The sequence below is a fragment of the Octopus sinensis genome, unplaced genomic scaffold (genome assembly GCF_006345805.1).
Source record: "Octopus sinensis unplaced genomic scaffold, ASM634580v1 Contig16366, whole genome shotgun sequence".
Taxonomy (NCBI): domain Eukaryota; kingdom Metazoa; phylum Mollusca; class Cephalopoda; order Octopoda; family Octopodidae; genus Octopus; species Octopus sinensis.
In genome coordinates this window covers 6,002-23,311 of record NW_021834296.1, presented here as the reverse complement: position 1 = coordinate 23,311, position 17,310 = coordinate 6,002, and the positions used below count along the sequence as shown (strand labels likewise).

At 39.9% G+C, this 17,310-nt stretch overlaps 1 protein-coding gene across 1 annotated transcript; it reads right to left on the bottom strand.

Annotated features, from left to right (window-relative positions):
* Positions 1-107: 107 nt before the first annotated feature.
* LOC115230776 (epidermal growth factor-like protein 6) lies at positions 108-16,734 on the bottom strand. The gene is made up of 8 exons (XM_036499827.1): positions 15,865-16,734; positions 12,235-12,327; positions 11,638-11,714; positions 6,475-6,594; positions 5,888-6,007; positions 2,275-2,394; positions 1,689-1,839; positions 108-356 (listed from the first exon to the last, which is right to left on the bottom strand). Exons 1-7 carry the CDS (start codon positions 16,494-16,496, stop codon positions 1,712-1,714), a joined length of 1,290 nt encoding a protein of 429 aa, XP_036355720.1. The 5' UTR covers positions 16,497-16,734; the 3' UTR covers positions 108-356; positions 1,689-1,711.
* Between the last annotated feature and the right edge of the window lie 576 nt (positions 16,735-17,310).

Here is a 17,310-nt window from a genome sequence, read left to right as displayed (position 1 = left end):
GTGTGTGTGTGTGTGTGTTTGAAATTAAAGTAGAACAAACGCCGAAATGTTACTCAATAAAAGTCAGAGAGCCAAACGATTTTTTGATTAAAATAACCTTTTATTTATTAATTAATATATTCAATTAATATAATGATCAGAGAAAGCTAAATTACGTTAATATAGTACTAAGATATAATTGAGATATTTGGATGAGGGGATAGTCTTCTCTGTAAACTTCATCGAAGATAACCTGGTAATAACTGGCGATGTAGGTCATACGGAGATAAATCAGGCGGGAGATGTCTTGCTAGGAATGTGACCGACAGATATTTCCTGCTGGGAATATTTTAAAATTCGTTAAAATTAGCCGATACCTGAAAATAAGACACAAATAAATAAATATAAGCAAAAATTTAAAAAATATGTAACAATATACAAAAATGTAAGAAGCGAACGCTATACTAATGGAGCATCCCACAAAAGGGTTTATTATAATCTTGCGTTCAGGAGGTCAAGATAAGAAACGCTCATTTGAATAGTTCAGGGGTGGCGGGATATGTTACTGTTTCCTTTCCCTGGTAAACAGAATTTTCAGATCCTTCTGATGTTCAGCTAAGTCTGTTCTACTCTGACAGACTCCACTTAATGTAATATTGTGCGGTGGGTTCTTTCAGGATCCATACATATCTTGCCAAAGCAGTGGTGATGATATCTCTCCTGCATATTACTTGAGAAGAAAATTTTAGTAGATATACTGAAACGTCAAAACTTAGAACCATCATCATTATTATTATTATTATTATTATTATTATTATTATGGTGAAGGCGGTGAGATGGCAGAGTCATTAACACGCTGGGTAAAATGCTTGGCGACATTTTGCCCGTTCATTTAACGTTCTGATTCCAAATTCCACCGAGGTCGACTTTTCCTTTCATCCCTCCGCGGTCGATAAAATAAGTACCAGTCAAGGACGGACGAATCGTTAACACGCCGGACAAAATGCTTGGAGGCAAGTCGACCGTATTAATGTTTTGGGTTAAAATCCCGCCGAGATCAACTTTGCCTTTCGTCCTTCGGGATCGATGAATTAAGAACTAGTTCTAGACTGGGGTCTATGTAATCCACTTCACCACCTCCTCCACAAAGTTCAAGCCTTGTTCCCATAGTAGAATGGCTTATTACTATTATTATTATTATTATTATTATTATTATTATTATTATTATTATATTATTATTATTATTATTAGTATTATTATTATTATTACTATTATTATTATTATTTTATTATTATTATTATTATTATTATTATTATTATTATTATTATTATTATTATCATTATTATTATTATTATATTATTATTATTATTATTATTGAGTTAGAGAGCAGTGCATGCCATCAAAGTGACACTGGGGTAAAATATAAGAAGCCAAGTATACCCATCATGAATACCCGTCTGATAAGGGTAGACCAGGCATATGCATCACAACCATATGTGCGCGACATGGTGACCTCATATGAAGATAAATAGCACCTGACCTTTCTGGGGAGGGGAGGGCCCAGTTAGAATTTTCTTTTGGTCGAGTAGCCTATCCCTTTAAAAAATTTCCTGAATAAGGGTTGTTTAAGGATGTTGAACGAAACACCCACGATTCCAAAGGTGAATTATCCAAACCCCGAAGAATTCAAGCCAATTACTTATACTTACACGTTTTGTTGTTGTTGTGTGCTTTATCTACGAACACATGTTCTCCCATTGAAACGGAACCCTGGTTTACACAAACATTTGTAGGACCCTATTGTGTTGACGCATTTCCCGTATCTACCGCATCGAAAACTCCTTCTGCACTCGTTTACATCTGCAAATGAAAACAAATTTATTGCACTTAATTGCATGTATATAAAACAGATGCATTATTTGGGGTTGGGTCAATGTAATAAGCACCAGTTATACTCTGGGGTCGATGTAATCGACTAGACCGATTCGTTGTTACACTGATTTTTACACGGATTTTTCAAACGGAAAAACACTTTGTAACTTTAGTCCTGTGTTTTGTCCCTTTATGGTATAATTGATTTTTGTTAGCCCTTGTGGCGAATAAGCGAATTAATTATTATTATCTTTTTTCTTCTTCTTCTTCTTCTTCTTCTTCTTCTTCTTCTTCTTCTTCTTCTTATTATTATTATTATTTATTATTATTATTATTATTATTATTATTATTATCTCCCAGCCAATTGCTTATAGATATACGTGTGTATATTGTTCTTGTAGCTGCTGTTTGTCCTTTACTTACCAACACATGTTCTTCTATTGAAATAATAGCCCCGTCTGCAGTAACAAGTGAAAGAGGTTCCTCTCTTGACGCATCTACCATTTCTCCCGCACCGATTCCATCTGCACGCTCCTCCGACGGCTGGAAAGCAGAACAGAAATAACACAATTATATATAACAATCAGAATTCTTTCATCATCATCATCATCATCATGATCATCATCATAATGACAGATAGTTACCACACCGGGTGTCATTTCGACAGCGTCTGTTCTTTCTAAGTTCAAACACCACAGACGTCAACTTTGCCTTTCATCGCTTCCGGGTCGATTGAATAAGTAACAGATGTTCACTGGGGTCGATGTAATCGACTTATCCCCGACCCAGAATTACTTGCCCTCTGTGGCAATTTGGAAATCATCATTATCATCATCATCATCATCATCATCATCATCATCATCATCATCATCATCATCATCATCATCATCAACATCATCATCATCATCATCATCATCACACATCATCATCATCATCATTATCATCATTATGATCATCAACACCAACATCATCATCATCATCATCACCATCATTATTATCATTATTATTATTATTATTATTATTATTATTATTATTATTATTATTATTATTAATTATTATTATTATTATTATTATTCATATACACACAACCAGCCAGACTGTTAGAAAAGAAAAGACCCAACAGGGGTCTACAAGCCGCCTTAAATATCAAGAACCCACCTATTGGGTTGCAGCAAGTAACCTTAGATGCCAAGATCCCTCCTAAGCTTCTTAGCTGTCCATAATAACACTGTTTTCTGGAGCTGTACGAAACTGGGTTTTCTGCCTATGTCCTCTCTCCATCTGTTCAGACCTTTAGGGATAGTTTCCAATGCTCCTATAACTACTGGGACGCATTTTACCCGCACTTTCCATAGTTTCGGTAATTCAATGGCTACGTCCTGGTACTCTGCTATTTTTTCTATGGATGGAAGCACTCCGTTGGTTACGACGATGATGGTTCCGGTTGATCCGAATCAATGGAACAGCCTGCTCGTGAAATTAACGTGTAAGTGGCTGAGCACTCCACTGACACGTGCACCCTTAACGTAGTTCTCGGGGAAATTCAGTGTGACACTGAGAGTGACAAGGCCGGCCCCTTGAAATACAGGTACAACAGAAACAGGAAGTAAGAGTGAGAGAAAGTTGTGGTGAAAGAGCACAGCAGGGATCACCACCATCCCCTGCCAGAGCATCGTGGAGCTTTTTAGGTGTTTTCGCTCAATAAACACTCACAACGCCCGGTCTGGAATCGAAACCGCGATCCTATGACCGCGAGTCCGCTGCCCTAACCAGTGGGCCATTGGGCCTCATTTTTTTTCTATACTTCCCATATTAATGTTTTCATCATTTGGGACCGTAAAGTCGGTTATCTGGCACTTTCTATTCTCTTTATCTTCTGCTACCAAATCAGGCCTTCTAGCTTCTATTACTGTCAGTCTGAATGACGAACTCCCACAACATCTTATATTTCTTACTTTCTAATACTTTTCCAGGTTCGTGTTCATACCATTTGTCAGCATGTTAAAAATCCTAGATGTCCACACAAATCCCAGTGGATTACTCTACCGAAGATGTCATATATTTTCTTGAATTCTTTCTGTGACGTCATGCTATATTCAATTACTATATGAGAAATGCCTTCTTCCTTTGATTTGCATAGGCTACATTTGGAATCTAATTGGTTTTTGTCTATCTTGGTGTTTATCCAATTAGTCCTTAAAACTTGATCCCGTGCTGCTACTAAAAAATTTCTCCCATTTCAAACTTCCTTTATGCAACCGTAGCCATGTCTCAGTTATTATTATTATTATTATTATTATTATTATTATTATTATTATTATTATTATTATTATTAAGGTGTCGAGCTGGCAGAGTCGTTAGCGTGCGGGGCGAAATCTTTGCGGTATTTCGTATGTCGCTACGTTCTGAGTTCAAATTTCACAGAGGTCGACTTTGCCTTCCATCGTTTTGGGGTCGATAAATTGAGTACCAGGTGAGTAGTGGGGTCGATGTAATCGACTTACCACACACCAAAATTCCAGGCCTTCTGTCTAGAGTAGAAAAGATTATTACTTATACATAAACGTGTGTTGTTGTTGTTGTTGTCTATTCTGCTTCACTTACCAACGCATGTTCTCCCATTGAAACGGAAACCTCGACGACAGAAACATCTGTAGGATCCTGGGGTGTTGATGCATCTCCCGTATCTTCCGCACACATACTTCCGTCTGCACTCGTTTCTGTCTGGAAAAGTAAAACAAATTCATTGCATGGATGTAACACTTATGTATCATCATCATCATCATCCTCATCATAACCATCATCATCATCGTCGTCATCATCATAATCATCATCATCATCATCACCACTACCACCACCATCATCATCTTCATCATCATAATCATCATCATCATCATCATCATCATAACCATCATCATCGTCTTCGTCATCATCATCATCATCACCACCACCACCATCATCATCTTCATCATCATTATCATCATCATCATCAACATCCTCATCATTACCATCATCATCATCGTCGTCATCATCATCATCACCATCATCATCACCACCACCATCATCATCACCACCATCATCATCATCATCATCATCACCATCCTCATCATAACCATCATCATCATCGTCGTCATTATCATCATCATCACCATCATCTTCATCATCATATCATCATCATCATCATCATCACCACCACCACCATCATCATCATCTTCATCATCTTCACCATCCTCATCATAACCATCCTCATCATAACCATCCTCATCATAACCATCATCATCATCGTCGTCATCATCATCATCACCACCACCATCACCACCATCATCATCACCACCATCATCATCATCATCATCATCATCATCCTCATCATAACCATCACCACCATCATCTTCATCATCATAATTATCATCATCATCAGCAGCAGCATCACCCCCACCATCACCACCATCATTATTGATATTGATGTTTTGGTTGGTGTTATTCTTCAGGTGGTACGCTGGGAGGATTGTAAACAAAAACCACTGAAACAGTGGCGGGAGGGGAGCGATGTGATCGACTAACCCCCACCGCTAAAATTTCAGGCCTTCTGCCTATAGTAAAAGGGATTAATATTATTATTATTATTATTATTATTATTATTATTATTATTATTATTATTATATTATTATTATTGAGTTAGAGAGCAGTGCATGCCATCAAAGTGACACTGGGGTAAAATATAAGAAGCCAAGTATACCCATCATGAATACCCGTCTGATAAGGGTAGACCAGGCATATGCATCACAACCATATGTGCGCGACATGGTGACCTCATATGAAGATAAATAGCACCTGACCTTTCTGGGGAGGGGAGGGCCCAGTTAGAATTTTCTTTTGGTCGAGTAGCCTATCCCTTTAAAAAATTTCCTGAATAAGGGTTGTTTAAGGATGTTGAACGAAACACCCACGATTCCAAAGGTGAATTATCCAAACCCCGAAGAATTCAACCCAATTACTTATACTTACACGTTTTGTTGTTGTTGTGTGCTTTATCTACGAACACATGTTCTCCCATTGAAACGGAACCCTGGTTTACACAAACATTTGTAGGACCCTATTGTGTTGACGCATTTCCCGTATCTACCGCATCGAAAACTCCTTCTACACTCGTTTACATCTGCAAATGAAAACAAATTTATTGCACTTAATTGCATGTATATAAAACAGATGCATTATTTGGGGTTGGGTCAATGTAATAAGCACCAGTTATACTCTGGGGTCGATGTAATCGACTAGACCGATTCCCCCAAAAGTTTGTGACATTAAATATGTTCGTTGTTACACTGATTTTTACACGGATTTTTCAAACGGAAAAACACTTTGTAACTTTAGTCCTGTGTTTTGTCCCTTTATGGTATAATTGATTTTTGTTAGCCCTTGTGGCGAATAAGCGAATTAATTATTATTATCTTTTTTCTTCTTCTTCTTCTTCTTCTTCTTCTTCTTCTTCTTATTATTATTATTATTATTATTATTATTATTATTATTATTATTATTATTATTATTATTATTATCTCCCAGCCAATTGCTTATAGATATACGTGTGTATATTGTTCTTGTAGCTGCTGTTTGTCCTTTACTTACCAACACATGTTCTTCTATTGAAATAATAGCCCCGTCTGCAGTAACAAGTGAAAGAGGTTCCTCTCTTGACGCATCTACCATTTCTCCCGCACCGATTCCATCTGCACGGTCCTCCGACGGCTGGAAAGCAGAACAGAAATAACACAATTATATATAACAATCAGAATTCTTTCATCATCATCATCATCATCATGATCATCATCATAATGACAGATAGTTACCACACCGGGTGTCATTTCGACAGCGTCTGTTCTTTCTAAGTTCAAACACCACAGACGTCAACTTTGCCTTTCATCGCTTCCGGGTCGATTGAATAAGTAACAGATGTTCACTGGGGTCGATGTAATCGACTTATCCCCGACCCAGAATTACTTGCCCTCTGTGGCAATTTGGAAATCATCATTATCATCATCATCATCATCATCATCATCATCATCATCATCATCATCATCATCAACATCATCATCATCATCATCATCTCATCATCATCATCATCATCACACATCATCATCATCATCATTATTATTATTATTATCATCATCATCATCAATCATCATCATCATCACCATCATTATTATCATTATTATTATTATTATTATTATTATTATTATTATTATTATTATTATTATTATATTATTATTATTATTCATATACACACAACCAGCCAGACTGTTAGAAAAGAAAAGACCCAAACAGGGGTCTACAAGCCGCCTTAAATATCAAGAACCCACCTATTGGGTTGCAGCAAGTAACCTTAGATGCCAAGATCCCTCCTAAGCTTCTTAGCTGTCCATAATAACACTGTTTTCTGGAGCTGTACGAAACTGGGTTTTCTGCCTATGTCCTCTCTCCATCTGTTCAGACCTTTAGGGATAGTTTCCAATGCTCCTATAACTACTGGGACGCATTTTACCCGCACTTTCCATAGTTTCGGTAATTCAATGGCTACGTCCTGGTACTCTGCTATTTTTTCTATGGATGGAAGCACTCCGTTGGTTACGACGATGATGGTTCCGGTTGATCCGAATCAATGGAACAGCCTGCTCGTGAAATTAACGTGTAAGTGGCTGAGCACTCCACTGACACGTGCACCCTTAACGTAGTTCTCGGGGAAATTCAGTGTGACACTGAGAGTGACAAGGCCGGCCCCTTGAAATACAGGTACAACAGAAACAGGAAGTAAGAGTGAGAGAAAGTTGTGGTGAAAGAGCACAGCAGGGATCACCACCATCCCCTGCCAGAGCATCGTGGAGCTTTTTAGGTGTTTTCGCTCAATAAACACTCACAACGCCCGGTCTGGGAATCGAAACCGCGATCCTATGACCGCGAGTCCGCTGCCCTAACCAGTGGGCCATTGGGCCTCATTTTTTTTCTATACTTCCCATATTAATGTTTTCATCATTTGGGACCGTAAAGTCGGTTATCTGGCACTTTCTATTCTCTTTATCTTCTGCTACCAAATCAGGCCTTCTAGCTTCTATTACTGTCAGTCTGAATGACGAACTCCCACAACATCTTATATTTCTTACTTTCTAATACTTTTCCAGGTTCGTGTTCATACCATTTGTCAGCATGTTAAAAATCCTAGATGTCCACACAAATCCCAGTGGATTACTCTACCGAAGATGTCATATATTTTCTTGAATTCTTTCTGTGACGTCATGCTATATTCAATTACTATATGAGAAATGCCTTCTTCCTTTGATTTGCATAGGCTACATTTGGAATCTAATTGGTTTTTGTATATCTTGGTGTTTATCCAATTAGTCCTTAAAACTTGATCCCGTGCTGCTACTAAAAAATTTCTCCCATTTTAAACTTCCTTTATGCAACCGTAGCCATGTCTCAGTTATTATTATTATTATTATTATTATATTATTATTATTATTATTATTATTATTTTTATTAAGGTCTCGAGCTGGCAGAGTCGTTAGCGTGCGGGGCGAAATCTTTGCGGTATTTCGTATGTCGCTACGTTCTGAGTTCAAATTTCACAGAGGTCGACTTTGCCTTCCATCGTTTTGGGGTCGATAAATTGAGTACCAGGTGAGTAGTGGGGTCGACGTAATCGACTTACCACACACCAAAATTCCAGGCCTTCTGTCTAGAGTAGAAAAGATTATTACTTATACATAAACGTGTGTTGTTGTTGTTGTTGTCTATTCTGCTTCACTTACCAACGCATGTTCTCCCATTGAAACGGAAACCTCGACGACAGAAACATCTGTAGGATCCTGGGGTGTTGATGCATCTCCCGTATCTTCCGCACACATACTTCCATCTGCACTCGTTTCTGTCTGGAAAAGTAAAACAAATTCATTGCATGGATGTAACACTTATGTATCATCATCATCACCATCCTCATCATAACCATCATCATCATCATCGTCGTCATCATCATAATCATCATCATCATCACCACTACCACCACCATCATCATCTTCATCATCATAATCATCATAATCATCATCATCATAACCATCATCATCGTCTTCGTCATCATCATCATCATCACCACCACCACCATCATCATCTTCATCATCATTATCATCATCATCATCAACATCCTCATCATTACCATCATCATCATCGTCGTCATCATCATCATCACCACCACCATCACCACCATCATCATCATCACCACCATTATCATCATCATCATCATCCTCATCATAACCATCATCATCATCTTCATCATTATCATCATCATCATCATCATCACCATCATCTTCATCATCATTATCATCATCATCATCATCATCATCATCTCATCATCATCATCATCCTCATCATAACCATCACCACCATCATCTTCATCATCATAATTATCATCATCATCAGCAGCAGCATCACCACCATCATTATTGATATTGATGTTTTGGTTGGTGTTATTCTTCAGGTGGTACGCTGGGAGGATTGTAACAAAAACCACTGAAACAGTGGCGGGAGGGGAGCGATGTGATCGACTATCCCCCACCGCTAAAATTTCAGGCCTTCTGCCTACAGTAAAAGGGATTAATATTATTATTATTATTATTATTATTATTATTATTATTATTATTATTATTATTATTGAGAGAGAGAGAACAGTACTTGTCATCAAAGTGACACTAGGGTAAAATATACGAAGCCCAGTATACCCATCATGACTACCCGTTTGATAAGGGTATACTAGGCACATGTTTCACAACCACATGTGTGCCACATGATGATCTCATTTCAAGATAAACAGCACATGACCTTGCAGGTGGGGCCCAGTTGGAAATGTCTTCAGTTGGAGTAGCCCATCCCGCTCAAAACGTCCCTAAATAAATTGTTTAAGGATGTTGAACAAACCACCCATGTTTCCAAAGGTGAATTATCCAAACCTCCAAGAATGCCTCTCAACACGTGGCTATGATGCTCCCCCACTACTTCTGCTCATGATCAGAGATGCACAAATCGTCAGCCACTAAGGGACATGCTCAAACTGGTTAAGGTCAAACAAATGACAAGCAAATCTGTTGTACTGAGCAGAATATGTGCTGCAGCCCAAAACTTCGAATCAGTTAAGATCAGAAACCATGAAAGCCACTGTGGGGCATTTATTATTATAATTGTTATCATTATTATTATTATTGTTATCATTATTATTATTATTATTATTATTATTATTATTATTATTATTATTATTATTGTTGTTGTTGTTGTTGTTGTTGCTGTTGTAGTTGTTGTTATTATTATTATTATTATTATTATTATTATATTATTATTATCTCCCAGCCAATTGCTTATAGATATACGTGTGTATATTGTTCTTGTAGCTGCTGTTTGTCCTTTACTTACAAACACATGTTCTTCTATTGAAATAATAGCCCCGTCTGCAGTAACAAGTAAAAGAGGTTCCTCTCCTGACGCATCTACCATTCTTCCCGCACCGATTCCATCTGCACGCTCCTCCGACGGCTGGAAAGCAGAACAGAAATAACACAATTATATATAACAATCAGAATCCTTTCAACATCATCATTATCATCATCATCATCATCATCATCATCATCATCATCATAATTATCATCGTGGTCGTCGTCGTCGTTAGCAGAATCGTTTGCACGACGGTAAAAATGTTTGGCGGCATTTTGTCCGTCTTTACATTCTGTGTTCAAATCCGCCTTTCTTTCAGGGTCAAGAAAACAAATTTATTGCGCTTAATTGCATGTATATAAAACAGATGCATTATTTGGGGTTGGGTCAATGTAATAAGCACCAGTTATACACTGAGGTCGATGTAATCGACTAGTCCCCTTCTCCAAAATTTAGTGAAATTATTATTATTATTATTATTATTATTATTATTATTATTATTATTATTATTAAGTGAGAGAGCAGTGCATGTCATCAAAGTGACACTGGGATATAATATACGAAGCCCAGTATACTGCTCATGAGAACCCGTCTCACAAGGGTACACCAGGCACATGCATCACAACCATATGTGTGCGACATGGGGATCTCATATCAAGATAAACAGCACATGACCTTGCAGGTGGGGCCCAGTTAGAAATTTTTGTACCATCCTCATCATCATCATCATCATCGTCATCATCGTCATCAACATTGTGGTTGTTATTATTAAGGCGGTGAGCTGGCAGAGTCGTGAAAACGCCGGACAAAGTTCTTAGCGTTATTTCGTCGTAACAAGTTCAAAATCTGCCAATGTCGACGTTGGAATCCATCGTTTCGGAGTCGATGAAATGAGCGCCATTGAAATATTAGGCTCAATGTAATCGACTGACCCCCACCTGACCACAAAATATCAGGCCTTTTGCCTATTGTAGAATAAGTTTGATGCACCATGTTCTTTTAACAGAAGTCAGACCTTTCTCAGCTCAGTTGCTGTGGCAAAGGGATTACATACATCAAAATGCACTCCATCTGATCAAATATGGTGGAAAGAAGACGGGACGATACGACGCTCATTTGCATATATTACAATATAAAACAGGAAAAATAAAATGGAAGAAATAGCGATGTCTTTCTTCAAAGGATTGTGATACGAAAGAAAAAGGAAATTTGAAACGAGACCATTGGATGTCATATTTGGATATAAAATAGAAAATATCAAGAAAATATTAGGCCTTATCTACACATAACATCCGGAGAGAACTGAACACATGTTCTTACCTCTGCACCTTCCAGGCGTGCCGGTCCATCCTCTGCAGCATCTGCGACAGGTTGTAAGGATTCTCCTGGAAGCTGTACTGTTAAATGAGAGAAGGATAGAATAAAAGGATATATAACCAGAAGGATATATAACACAATGATGGTAAGTTCAGACAACCACACAAACACATACATACACACATACAAGTTACACTTTCAGAATATACGACTGTGTAGTCTGAAAATGCGATTATCCTAAATAAAGTGCTTTTCACATTGAAGGCTCTGATGAAGCTAGAGCATGATATCCTGGTACTCAACTAATCCTCCACCACAACCTACATCAGAAACAGCTGTTAGCCAATGAAGTGCGTTACATAACCTTTGTTTTTGCCGGTGCCATTTCTTTGCTTTCTCTTACCATTTTACACTTATCTACAATTGAATTCTGGATCACACCTAGATTGAGTTCTACACCATATTGTTATTTTCGCTATGCCCAAGCGAAATATTAAGATATTAATGTGCGAGGGTAATGAATACTTTGTCATCGGTGGATGCCGTAATATTGAAAGTTTACTCTGTATAGAAAATCCGGAAAGGTGGCTTCGTATTTACCGGTATTTTGTACACCGTCTCAAAAACCAGCACCAGCTTCTTCGGGCCCTTTTGTAGGTCACGGTTTTATAACATCTCACTCGACATATTCCCCTGGAAAAAAAGAAAGAAGGAATATATAAGTGTGTGTGTGTGTATAAATATATATACATATACATATAAACGCATATAACACTATAAAAATAAAATCCCTTGAAGGAATGGGTGGGGGGTTCCAGAGATATAAAAAGACGAATATACAAAGAACTGACTTGCGATCGCCTTGGAAACAAGGCCACTACTCAACGACATTAGATCACTAAGTGTCGATGTAATCGCCATCAGTGAAACTAGACTTTCCGACCGACATGCTTTCTTGCCATCTTTCGCGGGATACGAGAAGTATTTATCTCCATGTCAACCGGGAATCGGAGGTTGAACGGCGGCGTTGATCCGTAGGGGCATGGATCTCAACATAAGGACTATCTTCCTGGATCCAGAAGGAGAGATGATGGTCCTGGATGCGAATTGTAGTGACGGGGGTACTTACAGACAGGTACCTGTTTATACTCCGATAGAAGCAGGGAAGCCGTATATCTTCAGACATCGAGAGGTATTCCTAGGAATGCCTCGAAATTTAGAGTTAGTGGGCAACTGGTACGGTGCCTTAGAGATACAATTGGACTGTGTGGGTCTAGCGAATAGAAAGCGGATGGTAAAAGCCTGTATGGGGTCAACCAGGTCGTATTTTGATGAGGAACGGGGTTCTATAGGCAAGTAGATTAACGTTAGTAGAAGTTGTTAACCTAGATAGGCTTAGAAGGCAGGGATCCGGTTACTGGAGGCTGAAAGCGTTGCTCCCAAAGTGCCAATCCAACAGAGACCGAATTAGACAATTAACTAAGATGGCGTTGATGGGGCTAATCGTCAACAACAAATGATGGTTGGCGTTAGGTAGGTTTATTAAAGCATTAGTGGTAGAGATGGATAAAACAGAAGGGAATTTAGTCAGTAACTTCGAAATGGCGCTTTGGAAGAACATTGCAGCTGACCTGCTTGCTGCAAGATTAGCTCTGGACCATTTGCTCAAAGATAAACACGAAGGTTGCCTTGTCAGATCTAAGGTGCACTCTGTAAGAGAAGAGGGAAGGAAAGCCCCATAATGGGGGTCGAATGACAGACGCACAACGTCAAAGCAAAGTCACTATTCAGTCTTTGGTGGACCAAAATGGGCGCAAGGAACTCCAACCGGAGAAGATGTGTGAGGTATTTCAACATCCCTTTGGCAAATGTGTGGAACGTAAAGATATCCAGAACGTAGGATGGACAAACGGATTAAGTCGATTATATCGATCCCAGTGTGTTACTGGTACTTATTTAATCGATCCCGAAAAGATGAAAGGCAAAGTCGACCTCGGCGGAATTTGAACTCACAACGTAACGGCAGTCGAAATACCGCTAAGCATTTCTCCCGTCGTGCTAACGATCCGCCTTTGTTTGACAGCCTTCTAGCAGATCTGCCAGAACTGCTACCGTAACTGGTACCAGAACAGGCTATTTCCCAATTCTGTGAGTCTAGGAGCGGTGGCACTGCTAAAAATGGACCCAAACAAGGGAGATGAAATAGAAAGCTAGGTTCATAACGCTGCTGAACACAGACATCAAACTTTTGAGCAGGCTGTTAGCAAAGGGGTCGGCGCTTATCATCGAAGAACTGACATCGAAGAACTGCTCCCACTTGGAGGACGGATTCGGATTTCAGCTAAGTTATTGGTAAGTATCAGCCCGCTGCTTTCTTCCAACCGGGAGGGACAGGCATCTTTGCTTAGTCTAGTGGCCATAGCGAAAGAGGTTGCCTGGTGGACCTTGCTGAAAGGGCTGAAGACAGACACTTTCCTCTTTACCCAGAATCTCAAAGTGAGGGTAAAGAGGGAAGTGCTGCCACCTAGCAATTTTGTTAAAAGATGGGTGAATGTAGCTCGAATGGCCCTAGTGAATGGTCTTTCTAGAAGTACGCGCCTGTACATTAAGGGCACATGAAGTGAAGAGAGCATACACCCTAGATGTCAGAGTGATCGTTGTTTTTGTGGGGTTTCAATGAGCAGCCCCTTTTGTGTAAACCCTTAGTGGCGAAAAAAGAAATTATTATTATTGAGTGAGAGAGCAGTGCATGCCATCAAAGTGACACCGTGGTAAAATATACGAAGCTCAGTATACCCATCATGACTACCCGTCTGATAAGGGTACCCCAGGCACATGCATCACAACCATATGTGCGGGACATGGTGATCTCATATCAAGATAAATAGCGCATGATCTTGCAGGTGGGGACCAGTTAGAATTTTCTTCTGGTCGAGAAGCCCATCCCACTCCAAAGTTCACTGAATAAGGGTTGTTTAAGGATGTTGAATAAGGGTTGTTTAAGCTATATTTGACCCGTCGCTCCGTTCTGATTTCGAATTCCCCAAAGTGCACTTTGCTTTCTTCCTTTCAACGTCGAGAAAATAACAGACTAGGCTCTATGTAATCGACTCGCCCTCACCTCACCCCAAGCTGCTCTTGTGGCAGAAATTTGAAATCACACTAATTATCATTATTATTTGAAACAGTTTTATTTGGGCCCCTTCAGGTTCGTCGCTCCGTTACAGGAATCTGGCTTGTTGAAGATTGGCGCAACAGAACCAGAATATATCCAGAAAGTTGGTGGAACATCCCAATAGAATCAGCAAACAGGATTAAATACAGCGGACCCTATATTGATGCAAGGATCAGGAAAACAAGTCAAGTACTTTTAGGAGAGATCGTCTGCCCAGTCGTATGTCAATATCTCATCGTATTAAAGAAGCGAGCTGGCAGAAACGTTAGCACGCCGGGCGAGATGCTTAGCGGTATTTCGTCTGCCGTTACGTTCAGAGTTCAAATTCCGCCGAGGTCGACTTTGCCTTTCATCCTTTCGCGGTCAATAAATTAAGTGCCAGTTACACACTGGGGTCGATAAAATCGACTTAATCCCTTTGTCTGTTCTTGTTTGTCCTCTCTGTGTTTAGCTCCTTGTGAGTAGTAAAGAAATAGGTATTTCGTCTGCCGTTAGGTTCTGAGTTCAATTTACGCCGAGGTCGACTTTGCCTTTCTTCCTTTCGGAGTCGATTAAATATGTACCAGTTACGCACTAGGGTCGATATAATCGACTGGCCCCCTCCCTCCAAATTTCGGGCCTTGTGCCTCAAGTAGAAAAGAATATCTCATCATATATTAAAGAAAAAGAGGGATCTATGGAGGACTGTTTGAAAAAATACAGTTATGATATACAGGCTATGGGTTTTCATTTCTACCTACTGACAGAGATGCACTGGGCTAAGTAAAAACAGATCGACATAAAAACTACAAATGCTGGTGTAATTCAGGTACACTGAGTCCCTTCTGTTGCAATTGTTAGGGCCAAGCCCCACCTCACCCATTGCTTCCCACATATGCCAGGGGCCCTGAACAGAGCTACGGGCTCAACTCCTCTCTTTTCACTAAAACACTTAAAACATTCACACGAAGATAGACACGGTCCGATTATTTAATAAGAAAAAAGTAAAAAACCACAAGAAGCCCCGAAGAGGAAAGTGGCGATGTGAAACCGGGTGGAATGAAGCATTAACTTACCGAGAACTGGACACAGCAAGGCTTTCTCCTTCGGTTGTTGAGTTTCCAGAATCAAGCGTTTCGCTAGAAACCGACGTTCCATTATTCAGTAAGAGACTCTCAGTCGCTGCTTCATCTTCACTCTCGGAATCTGCTTCATCCGCTGACTCCTCTTCGTCCACTGACTCGTCGTCACCCACTGATAGTCCTCCATCGTTTGAGTCTTCATCCACTGACTCGCCTTCATCCACTGACTCGTCTCCGTCCACTGACTCGTCATCGTCCACCCATAGTCCTCCATTGTCTGAGTCTTCACCCTCTGACTCGTCTTCATTCACTGACTCCTCTCCATCCACTGACTCGTCTTCACCGTCCTCTGACGACTCGTCATCCACCGGGACTCCGTCCTCCTCTGATTCCTCTCCACCCTCTAACTCTCCTTCGTCATCTGATTCTGCTCCACTCTCTTCTGGCTCTTCATTATCCGATGAAACATCATTTACCGACGGGTCTTTGTCCCCTAATGTGACATTCTGTCCTCCACTATTCACTGACGGTCCTTTAGTCACCACTGACCCGTTAGTCACCCGTTGTCCTTCAGTCACCCAAAGACCAACGACGAAAAGAAATAAGAAAAGAACGAGATTCTTCATGGCTGTTGTTTTCTTTTCGGTGCTTCGCCTGTTTACTGACACACAGACAGCTTCTAATATCAGAAGAAACAGATTTGGTTAGTGCAGAACACAGAGTATAAATGTCTAAAACTTCTTGTTTGAGTTGTCTTGTCTTGTGGTGGTTCCTGCAGCGCAAAAAAGTCTTCAGTAGCGGGAGTCACAGCAGCAGAGTCCCGTTGCACAATCGGCCTGGCTCTGTCACATCTCGACCAAGACACTCGCATTTATAACAAATAACCTGCCCCCTCCTCTGCAATTCCATTGGCACCAAAGAAGTGTTGATGTCATCGAATCCGGGAGGTGAAATCGAAAACGACGGAGGTCCTTTAGCTTCTATTGTCCAGCAATAAGGAAGCAAAACTAATCCATTGTCATGTAAAAGATGGCCGGTGAGAACAGACTATCACTTATGCAAAACAACTGCACAAAACAGGAACCACAACCACGACCATCACGTTTATGTGTGTGTGTCCATTACACACACACACGTATAAACGAATACAAATAAATATGTGTGTGTACGCGTATCAGTGAGTGAGTTTGTGTGTGTGTGTGTGTGTGTGTAAACAAACTCGTTTTTCGACTTCATTTGCATTGAAACAATATCGATGCTCTTCAACTATATTACAATGTTTTCTTGGGAAAGGGTGTTTCCGCCTCTCTCTCTCTCTGTGCGTGTGTGTGTGTAGGTGCATTGTTGCAAGGTGAGTTCCCATAGAGCGGTAACTTGTTCAATTGCCTTCAAAGACTGTCTCGGGCTGACGAAAACCTTGACAGTCATTTTCTGACGGAA

Bases quoted from the DNA above. Each gene is read 5' to 3' on its own strand.
- LOC115230776 (XM_036499827.1), bottom strand. From the start codon at position 16,496: ATGAAGAATCTCGTTCTTTTCTTATTTCTTTTCGTCGTTGGTCTTTGG. The intron at 6,008-6,474 runs GTAAGTAAAGGA...TTTCATTTGCAG, and splicing joins CAATAGAAGAACATGTGTTG to ATGTAAACGAGTGTAGAAGG. The intron at 1,840-2,274 runs GTAAGTAAAGGA...TTTCATTTGCAG, and splicing joins CAATAGAAGAACATGTGTTG to ATGTAAACGAGTGCAGAAGG.